The sequence below is a fragment of the Aptenodytes patagonicus genome, chromosome 5, assembly GCF_965638725.1.
Source record: "Aptenodytes patagonicus chromosome 5, bAptPat1.pri.cur, whole genome shotgun sequence".
Classification (NCBI taxonomy): Eukaryota; Metazoa; Chordata; class Aves; order Sphenisciformes; family Spheniscidae; genus Aptenodytes; species Aptenodytes patagonicus.
The window spans coordinates 3,052,591-3,072,694 of record NC_134953.1 but is presented as its reverse complement, the minus strand read 5'-3'; the positions used below and the strand labels follow the sequence as shown (position 1 = coordinate 3,072,694).

At 40.3% G+C, this 20,104-nt stretch overlaps 1 protein-coding gene across 4 annotated transcripts in view; it reads left to right on the top strand.

Moving 5' to 3' along the window:
- Nucleotides 1-20,104, top strand: part of NRG3 (neuregulin 3) — a 427,079-nt gene that overhangs the window by 339,890 nt on the left and 67,085 nt on the right. For 2 of the 4 annotated variants that reach the window (XM_076338349.1, XM_076338346.1), the window contains exon 4: nt 13,768-13,794. The exons of 1 other annotated variant lie outside the window; for it this stretch is intronic. In XM_076338349.1, the coding sequence (XP_076194464.1) occupies nt 13,768-13,794 (27 nt within the window). The remainder of the gene's footprint in view (nt 1-13,767; nt 13,795-20,104) is intronic. One more of the 4 variants, XM_076338347.1, reaches the window with a different exon arrangement.

Genomic DNA, 20,104 nt, shown 5'->3' with positions numbered 1-20,104 from the left:
CTGTCTCTTTTTCCCTTCACTGTATTAAGCTTTGTGAACATTTTATAGCGTGTCTGACACTTTTATAACTATTTGCTCTGTAATATTGCCACTGCGAAAAAGGAATTTTCCATGTAGGCTCCCAGCCCAGTAACTACGGTCTTGTCAATTGAGAGGTCACCTGCCAATTTGTGCCTCCATTTTAGCAGGCTGCATTGGCAGATGAAATGGAAGTCCATTTGATAACCCAGAGCTTTTCTCACCTTGCTGTGGTCGATGTAACTGTATTCGTAAATGAATGAATTCATGATGCAGTTTCATTTAGCAAAAATAAAATAAAAATGTGCACAGGTAGCAGGTTTGTTTACTTTCCTCCTGAAATGCTGATATACTATGTATTTCTCTTGTAATTTGAAAGTGTTTTCTTCTTGTTGGGTCATACATACCTTTGGTTTTATGACTTGCTAAAAAGAGAAGACCTTTCGGTAAGGTATTCTGTATTTCTGCTAGAAATTGCTTGTAATGTTTTCTAGAGATTGTATTGGCATTTACATGTGAGATGCGATAGTTCTTACTTCGTGACCATATACACATCTGATTTCTCAGACTAGCACGTTTCAAGGGGGGAAACCCCATTTCATCTGGGTAGCAAATTAGTTCAAGCTGTAGTAGCGGTCGCTCATTTTCCTCTTGTACAGACCTCCGTTCAAAATTAATTTAGATCTCACGTAAAGGATGATTTCCATACTCCCGGCTCTAATTCACCAATGATGAGAGAAAAAACAGATGTTTTCTGTATTTGCTTTATATTTACTTTTTAGAGATATAAATGCTTTGGACAGTACAGGAACAGTTAATACATTTTAATCCCGCCTAGGTATTTACCTGCCCTCCGTAGTGTGTATGTGACAGTGTTTCCCCTCCACTTGCGTTGCAGTTGCGCGGGGTCAGCGCTTGCAGAGCCATACCTGCCCAGCAGCGTGTTACCTGCCGTGCTGGCTGACCAGCTTTGCAGAGCTTGCGAGTTGCTTGAGTTGTGAAGTGAGGTGCAGAGGTGGAGCGAAGCACGGAAGAGGCAAACTCCCCTTCCCACGTTGATAATTCGTGAAAGCTGAATAGCCCACGGAGAAGTAAAAAGTTTTGACTTGATCTCACAGCTTTGCTCTGAGCACAGGCCTACTGATTTAAAACAAACAAAACAAGCCCTAAGCAGGTGATAACATTATTTTATTTATTTTATTTTATTTCCATTTTCTAGACCATCCTACAGAACTCATTTACTTACTGACATACCTGGTTTGTTTGTACTGGAAAAGAATCCAGACCTTCTTTTTGCCCTGTTTTTGTTTGCCAAAATAATTTATGCCCTAGTAGAAAGGTGTTATAAGGGAAACACTGAATTCCTTAATATTGTTAACATCTAATTGAATGTAAGATAAAGCTGTATCTTAATCCTGGAACGAAGGAGTAATTCAGAAGACCTTTGATGGTGGAATGTTCTCTGAGATTTGTTGGGGACTATTAAATTCTTTGAGGCCCCTGAATGTTTGTGTCATGGAGAAGAAACAAGAAGAAAGAAAACAAGTGCACTTTTGATCACCTAAGCACGGGTGTCGCTGAGGTGTCTCGCCGAGGGCAGGCCATAGTGGCTCTTCCAGTCTTTCCCACTGGCTTTCTGTTGCCTTTTCCTGGGAAGTCTTTTAACAGATGAGCTCCACGTTCATCTAAACCTCTTTGCCTAGCTTTTAAGTAACGGTTCGTGTTTATGAAGGTCGCAGAACAAATTCTGCTCCTTTTTACTTCTTCTTTTGCCGTATGCTGCTCTGTGTGGGGTGCTGCAGTCATCTGTGAGTTGGCTTGAGGACCAGATGCAAACCGCCAGTGCTGCAGGTATCGGCATATAGGTACCATTCTGGTTGTTTTGGTTTACATCTGATCCGTGCACAAGCAATTCATTTGTTTGAATGGCTCTGAGAGAGTGATTACGTCCAATGAGTTTAATATTTCTATATATGGGGCCCTTTGGCACTATTCTCACATTATATTCGTTGCAATTAATTGCCGTGTATCACCATACACAAATGGGGGCAAACAGCAGCTTTAATTTTGCTGCTCTCGCTGTAGGTGATTCTGGGTTGTGTGCACATCATACGCTTTTGTTCCAATATGTTATGGTTTATTGCTTTTGATAGCAGCTAATAATTCTTTTTATCATAGCACTGTCTGCTTCAAATCTCATGGATGAGTCGTATTATCCATCCAAAACATTAACATTTTTAGACCACCTTTGTTATATCTATTTATAGTACTGTTGTTTTAATGTATTTATAGTAGCAAAGAATTTGAACGCCTACAGTATTAAAACACAAAAGCAATTAAATAATTTTTCAGATTGCTACCTACATATCAGAGTCATAAATTCATGTCGTATCCAAAATTACACAAGATGCTCAGACTCTGAGGAAGATCCGATGGTCATTTTTTGCCATCCATTTTTGCTGCTGCGTGTTTGTTTACATTATTAGCTAATGGCTTCTAAGCGGAATATATTTCCGTAACCTTGCCATAAACAAAGCAGCTTAAGCATGGGAAAAAGCCATGATTCCATTTCAATGTACTATATCTGACAGCATGATACGGGGATTTATTTATTATACTATCTGTGGGTTCGTAAGCACAAGTTGGCCTGATGTTGTCAGGGCATGTGTGCCAACACCCACAATCAAATAGAAATATCACCATTTGAACTGTTACAGCTCCAGGTAAGAGATATATTTCCTTGGTGCTTTGATAATACACCTCAACTCCGTAGTTTTCACATCTCAACAAATAACTCATCTCACTGTCTCACTTCAAAAATCCTGCGATTCAGACACAGTGCTCTGTACGCTGCAGAGCTGTTCTTCAAATCGGCGTGCTTCTCCAGCATACCCGGCGTAGTATTGACTAGCTTGAACAAATTGTTCCCAGACGTCAAGAAAGGATTTTAACTTAGAGAAGAATGGAGCTCTTGTGCTCCCATCTGCTGTTTGTGGTTTAATACAATAAATAGGCTGACAATTGCCAGTATATTTCCATTAAGACTGTTCATACAGTGCACCAGCCTCGCAGGATAGGGTTTGGGGAAGGCATCTGGTAGGTGACTTGAGAGAGCACTCAAATTGGAGTACTGAAGTGTTCCTGTCCTTCAAGGAGCCTTTCCTTGACTCTGAAAACACTATATAGTAAAATAATCACCTTAAGCGTCTGTGTACTCACCAGCTTTAAATAAAATGTAACTGCTCAAATGTTTTGGTGGAATCTCAAAGTTTTTTGATAGACATTTCCCAGGAAACAAAAAGAAACTAAAAATAAAACCCATTAGTTTCTCTAGCAAGCCACTTATACCTGAACTTTTGTCCCTCTGATGTTTAATACCACATACTGCATAAATGCAGTGCAAGCAATGCTGTGTATGTGCGTGATTTGCACACCATGACAGCCAACAAACATGCAGCAGCTTTTTAAAAAAACCCCACTGTTAGTTGAGTTGTAAAATGAATAGAGAGGGAGTTAGGAATAGAGAAAAAGGAGAGATGTGCCTAGATTTGGAGTCGTTCCCTTGCTATGCATATGACCTTCTTGCAGACATGGCAGAATTGCACAGCAATGGGAGTATTTTTGTGAACCGGCATTCGGTATTTCCTCCATTGAATCATAAGAGATGTTGGACAAATGCTGTGTTTTCTGATAAAGTTCACTGCAGTAAGTTCTTTAAAGCTTTCGAGTATACGGCCCTGTGAAATTGAAAGGAATAACAAAAAGGAGGGATGCTTCTCTTCTTCCTCACTAAATAGGGGAGACCTACGTAGGTGAGAGCAACCTCTTTTAAATAAAACCCTTTTGAGCATCACGTACGTGTGGATTGCTCACCTGCAGCTGGATCTGAGGTGTAAACGGACTTCCATGCCTGGTTTCCTAGAAAAAGGACTCTCGGTAAGGTTTGGAAGAACACTGGAGATCATGGTGTTAATAAACTTTTGATGGTTCAGGAAGGTGGGTTGAAAGACTCCTGACACACAGGAGTACCTATTGCACAGGAGACCAGAGCGCCCATAAGGCAGCAAATGCCACAAACATTGGGAAAAATTTGATTAAAGCTTATGCCCTTTTATCATCATCTGAGCCTGAAACACAGGACTGCTGGAAATGAGGCTCAGTAACGCTGCTGCCTAAGGCAGCGACTTACACCAAGTGCAAGACACGTGCACAGAGCAATCAGTAAGTTCAAATAATTCTCTTGCTCCATTCTACATTATTTGAAATGAAACAATATGAGAAAGTGTCTTCTGTGTACAGCAATTATGGTTACAGTTGTCAAAATTGGATGTCTAAAGACATGTAGTTTCCCAAATCAAGGCAGATAAAAACCAGCATCGTTCCAAAAAGGTCTGAGAACCCCACATCTTTGAGTCTCCCGAGTCCTTTTGTGCAAAAATCAGACCAGTTATCTAGGCAGCTATAAATATGGATATAAATAAATATGGCAACTTTCTTGTCATTAGAATAGAGATGTATAATTCACAGCCATTAAAACTTTCAGTCAATATTGTAAAAATCTTGGTCTAAATACCTGTACTCTGCTGCTGCCAGTTTGTGTTTTGACTGCAGTAGAACTAAATTACTTGGTGCGTTAGGGAATAAAGCTATATTTTTTTTAGCAAATTGACTGTACGTTCCTTGTCCTGAAGTTGAAGAAAGTAATTAGGTTTTAAGAAATTGACAAAAACTTACAAAATTTTCTGTGCCTGTAGAGAGCAGTAAACACGATTGCATCTGAAACATTTTCCTGTAGTAGGCAAGTGAAGGACAGCTTAATGATCTGTGGAAGGAATAAAGTAACATTTAGCATGAGAAATGTTTATTAAATGTCATATGTTCATAAGATGAGGGAGCTATTAGCAATTCCTTTAATGTTTCTGTGAGGCTGGTTACATTTTACAGACCCATATTATCAAATACCCCTTTGGAAATAATAGTGCAAAAATCCCTACAGTAATTTCTAAGAAACTCATAGACTTATTCCACCTTAATAGACATTTTGTGTCATTTATTTAACCAGAAGAGGATTCTTTCTCCCACAGAACGCTGCAGTCAAGTGAAATCTTTCACGCCTGTGACAAGCTAACTAATCTAATTCATACACGGTTCCAAAAACTTTCCAGACCATATGTTTTGAAAGTACCGAATATGCTTTTGGGTTATGGTTTGTACTTTTTTCTGTTTTTTGAGAAAAAATATGATTTCCCCCCCCTCTCCTATCTAGCTTTATGAGACCTTGTCACAACGTATTTGGGAAAGGACCAGTTTTTCCGATGTAGAGGTTGGCATTTTCAAAGGACTCTGCGTGACTAACCATGCCAATTGCTACTGCAGTTCGGGGGAATGACTTAGGACAGCTAAGCTCGACTTAGATAAATACGTTCAAACCCAGTCGCCAGCATTCCTGCGGATAAAGGTGAGCCCATCTGCAGAGGCAGCGTGATGCCGCTGTGCAAACCTGGGGTAGTAGTCGTGAGAGATGGGACTGGGGTTTTATGCAGTACGAGTCTCGGCTCTGCAGGAACCGTTGCGTTAATGACACAGAGAAGGATAGAAGAATATATTGCTCCATAGCCTAATTCTCCTGACGGTTCCTCGGTTGTGACAGTGCTGTTACCACCTACTATGTAATTGCAACTGTGGGACAAGCGCAGTCATTGTTATAGTTGCAGCAGAAGCCCAGGAAAACAGTTCAGAATTGTAAAAGTAGGTCAGACGGCTACGTCGGTGTTTTCTCTTTGTGTAGTCCTTAGCACAGTCAGAGATCCTGGTCTGTGAGGTTGGGCTTTTAGATGGCAATATAGAAGAAGTGTGATGTATGGAGCTGAGAAGGGGGGGGGGGGGGGGGAAGAACTTTACAGGCGATGATAGGCTTCAGTAATGAACAGGAACAAAAAAGAAAATTTACGTTTTTGCAATTACAATGCTAATACAGGGGTTTAGTGATCTGTCAAAACTGCAGAATATCAGAGAAATCTTGATTTTTTCCTAGCAATATCTAGCACAATCATTGGTTATAACAGTTGATGCTGCTATCAGTAGTCAAGTAACCAGGATATAATGTGCAATGTTTACTGCAGTCTCATTGCGGCGGGGGAGGAAGTTGATCTCGGAGTGGTCACATTGGTTTATCATTTTCAACATATACTTAGAGAAAACTTCATAAATAACCTTGTCACCATGAGCTATGAGGCTCTATACAGGCAGCTTCATTTTCATTTGATGTAGTTACCAATTTTCGTGGAACCAGCATTATATTTTTAGCAAATAAAATAAGAAAGCATCTTCAAGTCGTCTGACTGGAGACGAAGCGTTCTGTGTGGACTTACTGTTTACACGCTGATATTCTGGGATGAATTAAAGTTGAGCAGTTCTGTTGATTTATGAATGCAAAAATCAGCAAAATCATTCAAGATCAGCAAAAATGTATCTGCATATAGCAGCAGCATCTAACATCTACCTGCTCTCTCTTCTCATTGATGAAAACAATGGCTTATTCAGAGAAAAATAAAGCATTGCTACACTTGGCTGACACCCGACACTAAACATTTTGGCCTGGATCTGGCAAAATTCTTGAACACGTTCTTCAGGCATTTAGTAAGTTCAGTGGAGTAATTTCAATAAGCTATTCATAGATTTGAAATTAAAGACATGTTTATTTGCTCTGCTGAATTTATAGCTACAGTAACAAAAATTAACCTAGGGTTAAAATCTGTACTGATTTACAATATTGTGGATATCAGTAGAGATTGCTTACGTTGTTTGATGAGACTAAATTTTTTCATTAAAATCCAACATAGTGCCTCAAAGAGTAAGTAACTTTGTCTGTTAGCTGTAGAGATGATAATTTAAGGTCTTAAAATGATAGGGAAGAGGCAAGCTTAATCCTCTGAGCCTGCGTGCTGCAGATGAGGTAAGTAGTTGAAATTTCCAACTTGTCTGGAACCTGTGAAGATGGGACCACTCCTATTCTTTATTTTCAGAAGTTAGAAGCAATCTTTCAACTTTGGTGGTGTAAACCACAGCCACGAGCTTCTGTCATTCAAAGGGAAAGAAAATCAATAGTTTATTCCATTATTCAGCACTGTGTATTATTTATGTAACAACAGGTTTTGCCGGAGGTTTTTCAAATGTTCCTTTGTTACGGAATTGATAGTGGGGGGGGGATTCTGCCCTGAGGCTATACTATAGCCTCGCCAGAGCCATACAAATACTCCCAGCAAGTCTAGGTTTTTTCTTCCTTTGCCTTTTTTTTTTTCTTTAAAAAGGAATGGATAAAGCAATTAAGCTCTAGATGTTGTCTTCAATGTTTATTTTTGCAGACTGAGGATTTTAATTTCGTTTAAAATAAAATTAACCCTATCTGTAGAAAGCGAGAATTTAAATCTTCTCTTATTGTTTATAATGAGAATATAGCAGATTGTGAAGTTTTTTATAGATATATGCCCACTTTTTTTTTTCAGTTGTTATCATTTCTGTAACAGTGATTTATTATTTCACTGAAAACTGACCAAGTATCTCATAAGGGATGTGTGTATGTGTGATTTTCATCGCTGTGTCTTAACATAGGTGGGGCAAATTACTGATATATTTTATATACTTGCTATTATATCAGCTAACGTGTAGCGAACAGCCTACCTATTGCCAGGGAAGCTTTACATCTGGGAAAATTTTAATAGTCCTCTTTTTCAGAGAGGGTAAAAGGAGGCACCAGGTATTAGTCTATTCAAAGTCATTCTCCGGATTTAGTTTGGTCCATTTTTAAATGTCCCACAGAGCGAAATTTCTATCGTGTCTTTTGGTGAAGATGCTTTGAAAAATCAGTAGTTGAACTGTCTTGATTTTGCGTCTCTGATTCCCCTGAACCGTCCCAATCATTTCTTCCGCACCCCAAAAAAATGTTGTGAAGAGTACTTTTGTGTAAGTTAGTTACAGAAACAAATCGCCAGGCTCCCTCTAAAACAAACAACAAAATCAGATGTTGTGCTTTCTGATAACCGAGATTTGTAAAATACATTAATACACGCTGGTGCTTTTTCTTTTTGATACTGAAAAAAAAACCCCAAACCAACCTCTGAGAGCACTTGGCCAGTTTGCTGCGTCTGGTAACCTCCTGTGGATGTCAGAGAGAAAACGGGAGCAAGGTACCCTTCCGACTGAACAGAGAGGTCCCTTGTCCCGTAACTCCATGTGCTCACATGCAAAATGAGGCACCACAAAATAATATACTTGAGGATTCAAAAAATAATACACTTTCATATCTATATGTAACCACTTACAGTTTTAGTTTCATTAAATACACAAATAGGCTGATAACTGTGTGCTGTCGAACATAATAAAACGTAATGGATAAGACAGTAGCAGTTTTTATGTTTAGGTAGTACCCTGATCTAGCTGCCTTTTGAATGGAAGATTTTTTCTTCATTTCAGACCAAGTTTGATCGGTCTGACACTTAAGAGTTAAACTTTGTCCCGTTCCTTCCAGCCAGATAATCTGTTCAGAGTACTTGAGCTGTCCCAAGGCAGCTTGCAGCATATTACCATGTTGCATTTTCTGTTCAAGACAATAATCTACCAAGGACAATTTAACAAATCTTATGAGTTTATTGGAACTGATAAATTTCATTTGCAGAGCAAAATACTTTGCTGTTGCATTGATTTCCTAAAGCTGTCTCCTTCATGCCAGAGTCAACCTATCCTTAGAACAGATTAAAATGTCTGTAGTCGTCTGCAATGAGTATTTTCACGTCCACGATTTTTCTTCTACAAATCAGTGAGATTTACATGTTGAGTTTATATTTCTCTTCATGGTGTAGCTAAGAATGTACCTGGGATAATGAAACCTGTCTTTAACTGGGGAAAAATCTCCATCTTAATATGACTAAGAAAAAAGCCCCAGCAAACCACAATCCAGACATAAGGCTGCATGTTCTATGTGAAGCACTAATAAATTAATCCATTAGCGAGTGCGAATTTATCTTCTCTCATGCTTGTTATCAAGTATTCCCAGGTGTGTATGTATTCATAAAGTATAAATTAAAATGGCTTTAATACTAGCAACAAATTCACATAGTGCAAGGACCATAAGGCACAGTATTTTTCCCACGTCAACAACAAAATACAGAAATATTCATAAAGTAAAATATAAAAGTGAATAATCTTCCTGTCTGAGTAATATATTAGTTCCTAAGAACGTAACAATGCCAGAAAGAAAGCAGAAATCACAATAACAAAAATAAATTACAGTCGCATTATTTGGTTAATGACCCCATCTTGTGGAGCAGCACCCACGCTTCAGCACATTAATAGCTCTCGTAGACATTTGGGTTGAACTGAGTCCTTAAAGAAACTGCGTTGCTTGATGGTGAATTCCTTGGCATTGCACTCGCCGTGTCCAAGGAAGCGCTCTGCAGGCAATGGCAATTTATCATTTATATATTACGACTGTATAGCAATGAAACAGTCCTTTGTTACACTGTGGTGTGTCAGGGGTCAATCCTTTACGTTTCTGTCTCTGTTTCAGTCTTAGGTCACCACCACAGCTCGCTTCCCCCCCTTGCCCCCGCTGGGCAGTTCCCTGCGCCGTGTCTCTCTCGCATGGACCTGCTGGGAGAGTTTCTCGCCATTGTTAAGAGGGGGGAAACCCATCTCCAAAACTGGAGCTTGCAAAATCATTTCTTTTCACCACGGCAGCGCAAGTGAGAGTAACCGCTGGACTGATGCTTGGCCACCGCGGGGCAGCCTGATGATGGTCATAACCTGTTCCACCTACTTCTCCCCATCCCTCCGTCCCCCGCCGCCAGCGTGCGCTGGGTGCAGGGGGTGGAAAAGCAGCCCTGGGAGCGCTGGGGACTCGTCTCACCGCTGCACTTCCAGCAGGGAGGTTTCTGACCCCTTTTATACCTGTATGAGAGTCCGGTCACTCCTCTGCTGGAAATGGCAGCCTGCAGTGTAAAGGCTTTACTCCAAGAGAGCCAGCGTTCGCTTTCTGCCTTCTGAAGAGGCGTGCGTGGGCCTTGGAGGCAGCCTGTGGCAGGGGCCAGCTCAGCTAAGGGCTTGGGCGCTGGAAGCAGTCGTTTTCTTTCCTTTTCTGATTTTTTTCCCAGATGCAAAGATGCGGGGTTTGGGTTTGTTTATTTTTTGTGACTTTTTTTTTTGTTTTGGTTTGGTTTTTTCCTGTAGCTAGTGGAGTAAACGTCTTAGAATGATAACAACATTAAAAGCCAAACAACGGGTATGATTAATGACTGCTGACATTTCTTCTAGCACCTTTCCTTGCCTTGTGTCCCCGATTCAATATGCTGAATGATTTGGTAAACACCATTGCTGCAGGAGCCATACTTGTATTAAGGAAAACAAATTTCAAATTTAGGGTCTCGATAACTTGTGAGTGCAGCTGAATTTCTGCAGTGAGGGGGGAAAGGAAGAGAAGAATGTGAGTACATTCAGGCTCTTAAGAGGATTATGGTTTGGGTTTTTTTTTTTTTCCCCCCTTTTTGCTTCTGAAGTCTCGGAGCAGCCCAAGTAGTGCTGTTGTTTCCAGGATCAGAATGTCTTTTGGTTTTTAAACTCAGAGGCTTGACACTCAAACCAGGGAACGAGGGGAAGGAAGGGGAGAACGGTTGCGTTACAGGCTGTCTTTTTGCACTTACAAAAAGAGGGAGGGGGAACAAAAAAAGGAAAAAAAAAACCCAAACCACCAACCATGGTTTACTGCGTTTGAGCGGTGCTCGCATGATACCTGGCGCGTGGAAGACTTGTTTGCAATGTACGGTCCCTGAGGCGCTGCTGTCACCTGTGGCGCGTCCCACTGTGCAAGCCAGCGGGCTTAGCCTGGCTCCCAGCCGACCTGCCTTCGCCGCCTCCCGGCCACGGCTCTTCTGCCGCTTCTGGCTCTTCTGCAGCGTCCGTTCCCCAAACACGAGGGTGAGCGCAGAGGCCAGCTCCCCGGCTTGGGCGCTGTTGCCATTGTACGCGTGCCACGGCAGCGGGGCAAGAGGCCTGCGCCGGTGCCAGCGTGCGCTGAATCCGCAAGAATTATAATTTTATTATTTTCTGGTCCCAGGTAGCTGCTCGCAGAGCTTGTTGAACTATGCTTAATGATACAGATTGGCAGCTTGGGTATTTTACTGTAAAGGTTTATCCCATCAGACATCCTTTCATCATAATCTGTGTAAATCAGCTTTGTCAGCAATATGGGTTATGCTGGTTGCAGAAGTTGCTTTCCAGGCACGCGAGATATTTAAAATAAACGACCTGACATGTTTCCACCCTCTCCGGTTGAACATGTTTCCCAGGAAGGCCACAGATACCCTTGACTCTCACTTACATATAAACTACTCAAAGATGAACTAAAATCCTTTTTTCCATTTTTTTAAAGGAAAGGTGTATTTTGTATGCACTTTCTGAGAAAGTGGCTTTTAACCGTGTTGGTGAACTCAGTGGGGAGATTGCAGGCTGCCGATGGAAAACATGTAGAGACTGTGTATAGCCCAGTTAGGAAAGGAGGATTGTTTTATCAGCTGTTCTACGTAGACTTAAAAAGATGATGTTGCATGATCTTGCTTCATGTGTGAATATCCTTAGCTCCTTGGAGACCAGATTACAGTGCTTTGATCTCCGTTACCATTTTTTAAAGTAAGCAGTTGGTGACTGCATCTTGATCTAGTTCACAGAAGGATGCAAGGTGTGAATTGCACGCAGATAATATTTGCAGATTTCACAGGTACAGAAAATTAGAGGAGAAAACTCAAGTTACAAATCTCTGTGAATATAGTATGTTGAATGCACTTCTGATATTTCTGATCTCATGCTCTTACAAAAATTACATCCCTGTGTCAAATGTACCAGGGGTGTTTGTACGTGACAGTTGTACATGAATGCAAGAATACAGATTAGAAGATTGCAATGTAGAATACATATATGTATGGTGTTGAGTTGTGTATTTTATACCAAAAAGAAAGATTCATTTGGGTGTCACTAGACTTGCGCCTGTCCTGACACCATGCTAATAAGGTATTTATACCACACAGCCTCATCTTACCTTCTTTTCTTTTGAGACGCATATTGTGTCTTAAGCGCGAAGATAAATACGGCGTTTAGCAACTATTATCTAGATTTGTATGCTAAGTGAACTGAGCAAGCTGATGCTCGATGCCTTCTCCTGGAAGGATTGAATGAAGGGTTGCGAAAGGTGAATCACTCCCAGTATTTTCAACAGAAACCCAAATATTTCACATTCTCGTCACAGGTACCAGAGCTGACAAGTCATATGAAAAAGTATTTAAAATTACTGTTGGTTTATATTGGAAAATCTTCTTTTAACTTTGCTGTGTAGCTCTTAAGTTTCCACTTCTGAAAGTTGCAGTCCGTTAGTTAATGGGACCGAGCGTCTCACACAGCTCCCAGTAGCACCTTCCCGCTCCAAGCGCGAGCCAACACGTCAGTCTTGGTCTGTCTTTCCCGTAACCCTCCTGCTCTTTCCCTACTGCCTTCCTCTCCGCACACACTGCTCTTGGAAACTTTGGCAAAATCTGGTCTGTATTAAGGAAATGTGACTATGAATTGAAAGGAAGACAAACGCAATTAAAATATTTTGCTTTTATTATATTTTGAAGGAAAATATTGCATTTTCCTCAGAAAACAATCCTGCTTTGTTCTTTACAATGCAAATTATTACCTCTCATCGAAAAGCAAAATATTTCGAGCCTAGTGCAGGAGAGAATTGCATTTTGCAGCCTTTGTGAACGTCTGGCCTTCCAGACTTTCAGTCTGGACTTGAAGCTACTACTCCTTACACACTAAGTTCTGAAAAGTCAGTTATCATTGTTTCTGTTGGCCTGTCCCTGCAGGATGGAGAGTTTGTTATTCTTTAATTGTAGATCAACTTAAACATAACTCCTATCAACTTAAAAATAATAAGTGTTTTATGTAAATTTAAATCTACTTTGCACTAAAACACCTGTCTGTTAGAGACATATCATATCCCAATTTGTCATGTGAAAAAAGGGTCCTGAAATGTTTTGAACTCCATGCGGTAAATTCAGTCGATACTCTAAAAACATTAAAATTTTTGCTTCAGTTCTAAATGTCTTGAAATTATTGCATCGTGTCAGTCAGATGGCTAAGTAGGGAACATGGCTACTCTTTCCCGAAGTCAGATTTTCCGTTACACAACAGATAGCAGTTGTGCAATCACGCTGGGTGCAAGCGTGGCCGCTCTGCTGCGGCGAGAGCTGCAAAACTCAGGAAGAGCCTTCCATTCATCTCTCTAGGTTTTGCTCTCTGTCAGAGAAAATGAAAGCCAGAACCTTGTCTAAGTAATGACAATAGTTAGCATGTCGAGGGAGGAGTTTCAGGAGGAAGAGAAAATGAAATTCCTGTAGGTAGCTGGCTTGAGGCCCTTCAGTCGAATATAAATATAATGAGTAAAGGCGTTCGTGTCCTTCCCCAAATACACTTCTCTTCTGGGACAGCTCAGTGCCCTAAATTCCCGTCGTGGGATTGCCCTTCGAAGGGCTGGGTTCTGCTTTTCTTTCTGACCAGTACCCACACAGTGGGCCCCTGACCCCGCACTGTGTTCTACAGCTCTGCCGTGTGAATATTGAATGCTGCCAGTGACGATAAAGGCGATACGTACGTTTTAGTCTATTTCTAACATTTCCGTCTCTTTTTTCTTTTTTCTTTTACATGCTTTCTTGGGTACAGCAGACCATTTAGGAATTGAATTCATGGGTAAGTTTTCATTTCTCTTCCTTTCACTTGCTCATGTTTATCTTGGTGCCTTATCCCAAAGCACGTGGAAGTTAATGGGAAGACTCCCATGACCTCCATCGGTGGATTTTGGATTGGGCTCCTGTTATATTTACCAATTACATTTGAAATTATATGAAGATCTGATTTTTCTCTTGTCCACTGCTAGGGGGCTTGAAAACTACATATTGATGTTTTAGTATTTTATTGGTGTTTAGTGAAACATAATATAAAGATTGTATGGACATACAATGACATTTGAGGAATAATATTTTATATGAGACTTTAGGAAAGAGTTAATGCCTATCTTCAGGTAAAGGAAAGTAAATTTTAAATTAGACTTTTTTTTTTTTTTCCCCCAGAATTTAGTGTTGATTACAATGTTAAATGTAACTAGGTTTAATAAGAACCATTTCATTAGCTTTTAACAGACAAGACAGAGGAATACTTTTAAGAAAAGGGACAAATAAGTTGACTTCAGGTTAGGAAAAAGCTAAAGCAGGAGTGAATAATTGCTTCTTACAATTTTGGAAAGGAAAAGACAATGTTCTGTTGACTCAGTTGCTGCCCTGTAATGTATTCATAGCCTGAGGGACTGATAGGCTTAGCAGGTCACCGCTTCAGCTCTCAGCTGGTGATCTGCAGAGAGTATAGGTAATTTCCTCGAGGAAGCCGAGGTTTGTCCTTAGCAGAGTTAGTGGATTGGTGCATCATTTGTGTAAAACTAGCTTGCATAAACCATTAAATATGACTGAAAACACTATAATAAAAAGCTTGCAAATTCATATCGAAGTCATAAAAAAATTACTTTTAATGCGTCCTTTCCCCATTTTGAGTTTTACTTAATTTTTTTAGATTTTAAAAATAAAAACATGATAGCCTAGTGATTGTAAGTGGTGATATGGGGATTTTGTTGACAAGCTGAGTGTAAGTTGTCGTGAAACCAGTATGGTGATGAGTGTTAACTGCGTGGCAGGCTGCATTAGCAAGAGGATACCAGCAGGTTGAGGGATTTTTTCCTACTGCTTTTGGACTTGTGTGGCATACCTAGAGAACTGTCTCCTCTCTAGAGAAGAGTTCTCTCTAGAGAACTATTCTGTGATCTGCAGAAGTTTAGTGTTTCACTTTACATGAAACTTTAAAAGTACCAGTGGAATTGATGCGAGTGTTTTCACAGACTTAGTGGGCAAGCACAACTGGGAAATGGTTACTTCAAAGGCTCTGCATATATCCCAGTTTACTGCTTAAATTAACTTGTAAGCAGCAATCTTGAGCCATACGAGTTGAAGGACAAGCATATACATAAAAGAAACAGGATAGGAATATATACAGGATTCTTAGAGTGAGCCTTTCCATAGGAAGGAGGAAACTGTTACCCAGGAGGCAAAGCTGATTTACTTTATTTTGAGCATTTTAGTTTCCTCTTTTTTTTTTTTTAAGACATCGCTTTAAGGCTTGAAATAAAGCCAAGCCCTGAAGTCTTGGCTCAGAGTAGTCTTCTCATATGAGTAGCTTTCTGATTGTCTTATTTAATATTGGAACAGAGCTTGATGGTATAGGAATTAATGAAATCTTGTGTCTCGAGCCTGCAAATATTATGACAGAAGTCTAAAATGAGGCTTGAGGTGGTTTTCTGTGGGCTAGAAAAAAGCAAGTTCCAGAATCGTATGCAAAAGTGAAATGTTTGTGCTTCTTAAAGGCTCCTCTGATCTTCTTGAAGAATTACTTAGGAAGTGTAAGCACATATGGAATCATTACTGCACATATAGCAAAGTACAAATCCCCACCATGTATACAGAGAGGTTAGGTGACAATATACTCATCAAGTTAGGGTCACTCATGCAAAGCCTCTCCCATGAGTTTACTTCTGTACTGTAGAAAATAATTGCAATTAGTGGGAAGAGTATTTTCCAGTTATGAAAAATAACAATGTATAGATGCTGCAGAGGTTAGCCTTGGTTGTACGTGATCCAGGGCACGCTCCTTCTAATGTTTTCATTGCACGTGTGGGCTCAGTTGCCTTAGGAATTCCATTTCCATCATCATCTTCCAGAAATTTTGCTTGAAAACCCTGTAAGCCTGGATTCCCAGGGAAGGTTGAACTCCTTCCACAGTAGGTAAAGCTAAAATCTCATGTAGATAGGAACATCTGTCTATAGAGGTGCCCCAGGGGACAGATGAAATGTACACTAACTGCACATCTAGCTTAGTGTATATTTGCCAAGGAAAGTAGATGAGTGTAGCCATGGGGTTTTTTTTGCTAGACCCTCAAGAAGCATTGGAGTGTATATACCTGCCCAGTCCTTTTACTGTCCTGTTAGGGATCTGTTGTCCATGGATTTGTGTATCGTTTTGTGAACCAGCCGATACTGTCTTCCCCCACAAGCTCCTGTGGTAGCCAGTTCCAGAGCTCAGTAGTTAGAGGCTGTGTACGTTGCTTTTCCATTACCTGTTGAAATCCGCTTCCTACCAGATCCTTAGCTCTCACGTGCAGGACTTACTGAACAAGAGTTATGCATTCAGTTTATCCACCACACTGACTGTTGTGTTAATCTCTCTCATGTTCTCGCATCCCTTTCCCCTTTTGGATATTGTCAAGATACAATATTCAATATTGCGCATTCCCAAACATGAATACCCGATACTTTCATATTGTTGCTGGCTTTGGTTTGCAGTGTCTGTTTCTTTGTATGGATAGCAGAGATAAATGCAGGCATATTAATGTGGCATATCTGTTTTAAAATGTTGCAAATGTAACAATTAATGTACGGTTCTGATGTATGCATGTGCAGCTTCTCTTGAATTAAATGAAAGCCAAGTATGTGTTCAAGGGACACTATGTCCTTAAAAGTATGCATTTAAGTATTGTCATCAGAGTGGCCAAGCTTTATGACATTTCTGGCGATAAGGAAATGCTTTACACATTCTAGTACCTCAAAGGAAAAAAACAAACCCGAGTCTTGTGTTTGATACTCACTCGTGAGAGCCAGATTCAATTTCCATCTCTGATGCGATCTTCCGCTTTGGAAAGGCTTTGGGCAAGGTTTTTTAATCTCTCTGTGCCTTAGGTTCTCAGTTACAGTAATTTTTGTCAGGCTTTCTGCGTTTAGATTCCTCAGCTCTCTGGGGAATCTCTTTCAGTAGTGTGTAACACAGAAACTATTGCTTCCTTGCAAGAGGGTGCAGACTTTGCTGCCTCCTTGCCTGTGCTCCCCGGTTCCTCGTAAGAGAGCACCGCGGTGCTTGGGAAGACGTACAGCTCACGCAGGAGTGCAATGCACGTGGTCTGGGTTGGTGCACATGTCTGCACGATTCCCAAAGTGTCTCACCGATGATGTTGCATGCAATTTTATTTAAATTTCCAACACAAAGGTAAATAAATATTATCACAATGTTCCTACAAACTGGAAATCTACTCGTATTAACTGTTTCATGTCAATTGAAAGCAGGCTGGCTGTCGGTAATGCTCATGTGAGGCAGCAAGTTTGTAAAAAAAACCAGAGAAATTGAAAGAAGCAGCTTTTATTCAATGCAAAAACTAAGTGATGTATTGTTAGCATTAGGTAGCATGGGGATATATGAGTATCTACAGCTTATTATCATTTTTTGACTGAAGTGGTTAACTGCACTTCAGGGCTGAATGGTTTATTTTTGTCTGATGGAAAATTTGATGATGAAGCCAAGTATCTCTGATAGCCACCATGGCTGATCAGGTTACTTTGGTGCAACAGGTAGCAGTTGAAAGCTGAGTTGTGGAGACTGGCCTCATGCACGTGGTCCCAGCTGCAGAGTGAAATCGTTGCTTTAACTGCCAGATACAAGGAGATGCAAAAGCCTGAGAGTGATCTTTGGAAATAAGCGTTCTGGGCAAAGAGTCAGTGCCCGAGACAAGGAGTCGTCAGTTTTACTCCTTTCCTACATACTGAGAATGAGTAGAGTTAAGGTGTGTTAAGGGATGAAACGTGAAGGTGAGTGAGTATCGGAATAACCTGCTACGATACATGAACAAACATGACCATTTCAGCAATTCACCCACACCGCCTAATCTGATGATCCAGAATCTTCATCTTTTGTTCTGTAGCAGTCATGTACGATGGATACAGTGGAAAATAAAATGCCCCAAGAAAGTGCAGCAGGCAGGTCGTTACAGTTATGATGGAAACACAGTAATTACATGAAATAGTCCTCATCCTTAGGCTGTTAAACCAATATCAATATCAATGCTGTAAACAATTAAGATGTGCTAACCTGAATCTCCCCATGCATGAATTGCAAAAATAATATAGCGCTTGCTATATTTAGTCACTACTTTTAACTTGCTGATACTTAGGCCTTATGCAGGAGATAAATATTTTTCCTTAGAACTAGTTATCTTTTCTGGAAAAATCAGCAGAAGCGTCACTGAAGTCAGCGGAGTAAGAATGATATATAATACCCTTGTAAGTGGTGAATCATTAAATAACATTTAATTGAGCAGAGCAATAAAGTAACTCAAGAACGGGATCCTATTAAAATTTATGTATCTCCTTGCAACGACTACAATGTGAAATGTATTCAGTTTTTTGTACTCTGAGCAGTTGTTAATATTGGAGAAGATGGTGTATGCTTTATTTTCACTGTGCTGATTCTCACTGCCTCCTCATTGCGATAAGACAGTTGTATGCCTAAGACTCTGGCAACACATGATCCAGGTAACTAAATTGACTCTGTGACCTTGTGTCATGCACTGTGACAGATGCATTTTGATTTTTTCCAAACCACAAAAGTTGGTTTTGCTGATGGGCAGCATAAGCAAGACTGCAAGAATTCAGTATTTTTCCTGTTTGTGAAGAAATAAAAAGGCAAAGTTCATTAGTTCCTGCACAGCTCACAACATGTGCAGCTGGTGAGCTGTCCTCTGAAACTCAACGTCTTGTAGCAGCAAACAGACAATGAAAACAAATAACCAGTGTTTGCGTGGATGGTCCAGCCTTAGTTACCATTTAGCAGCTCTTATCTGTTATAAAACCCTGTAAAGCTCCTGCCCTCGCTGGAGGAGGAGAGGATGAATGTTCAGTTACATGAGCAAAGAATGGACGTGTTCTAAAGGACATATGTTTAAAAAATAAAGTTCAGTTTTCCCTGCATTCCTTTTTTAAAGTATAAAGCAGGTAGATCCTTTTTCTGGTAATATGGCACACTGACTATTTTCATGCTCCTGTTTACACAAAAACTATTATTAGAGATTCTGATCACAATCATCCCCCAGTACTATCAAAGCATATCTGTCTAATAATTACATTGTTGTTAATCATAAGCATTTAAAATATTTCCTCTGTACTCCTTCAGTAAATTCCTGAAGAACTAAGAGGGGCTATTCCGATAGGCATTGATACTTGTAATGTTTGCTACCATTGTTGTCATCGCTCCTTGAATCCTTTTGTTCATCCTGCCCCAACTTTTCATTGCCGCCTTCTGATTTTGCCTTTTCAAATTTCGTAAAGGCTTTGCTCTTGGGACCTTGCCTTTCTGTTTGCTTTGTGAAATACCTGTCCTTTTTAAGTATGCTGTGAAATAACAGTAGTATCCCGAGGCATGAAATGGCTTTAGATCTTCAGCACTTTCCATGGGATTAGATGGGAAGAAGAGTCATTTATCACCTCTAGAGAAAAGAGACATGAGCACCAGAAGAGACAGTTTTAGAGAAACAGCTGTTGTCTGTGTGGTATAAGAGTAAGGGATGAAGCAGAGGTTCCTCAGGGGCTGGAGGAAGCTCTGCCAGTGGTTGTACCCGTTTAGGAAAACGTACCTCTTAAATGAAAGTCAACATGCATCTGGTGAACATGTTGCAGGCTGCCTTACAACATCTTGGCTCAGTTTGGGGGATATGGTTTGCTTTTGGTTTAGTGGGAGGGCAAGATTTATCCCTAGAGGTTTAGTGACCTAGCTACCATCTTGGTTTGGCACTACCATCTGTACCTTTCTCAGTATGTCATTTTTCCAATTTATCTGCCATTTTCTGTATTGGCAATGAACTGGGTTGGGTTAACTTGCATTATTTTTAAAAGGCAAGACTAAGATTTACCACGTGGTTAACTTAAGTGTGCTGTTAATAGCCTGTAGTGCTTTATCAAAACAGCAATGCTGTGAGCTGTGTGGATAAAATGGATAAAATAATATTTTAATATATGTAACTTACCCTGGTGACCTTCCTCTGTGTTTGGTTTCTTCTGCTTTCTCTAACTGAAGCTACTAATCATTTGTGATGAAACTTACGGAAACTAAAAAAAAAAATTGATCACACAGTATACCG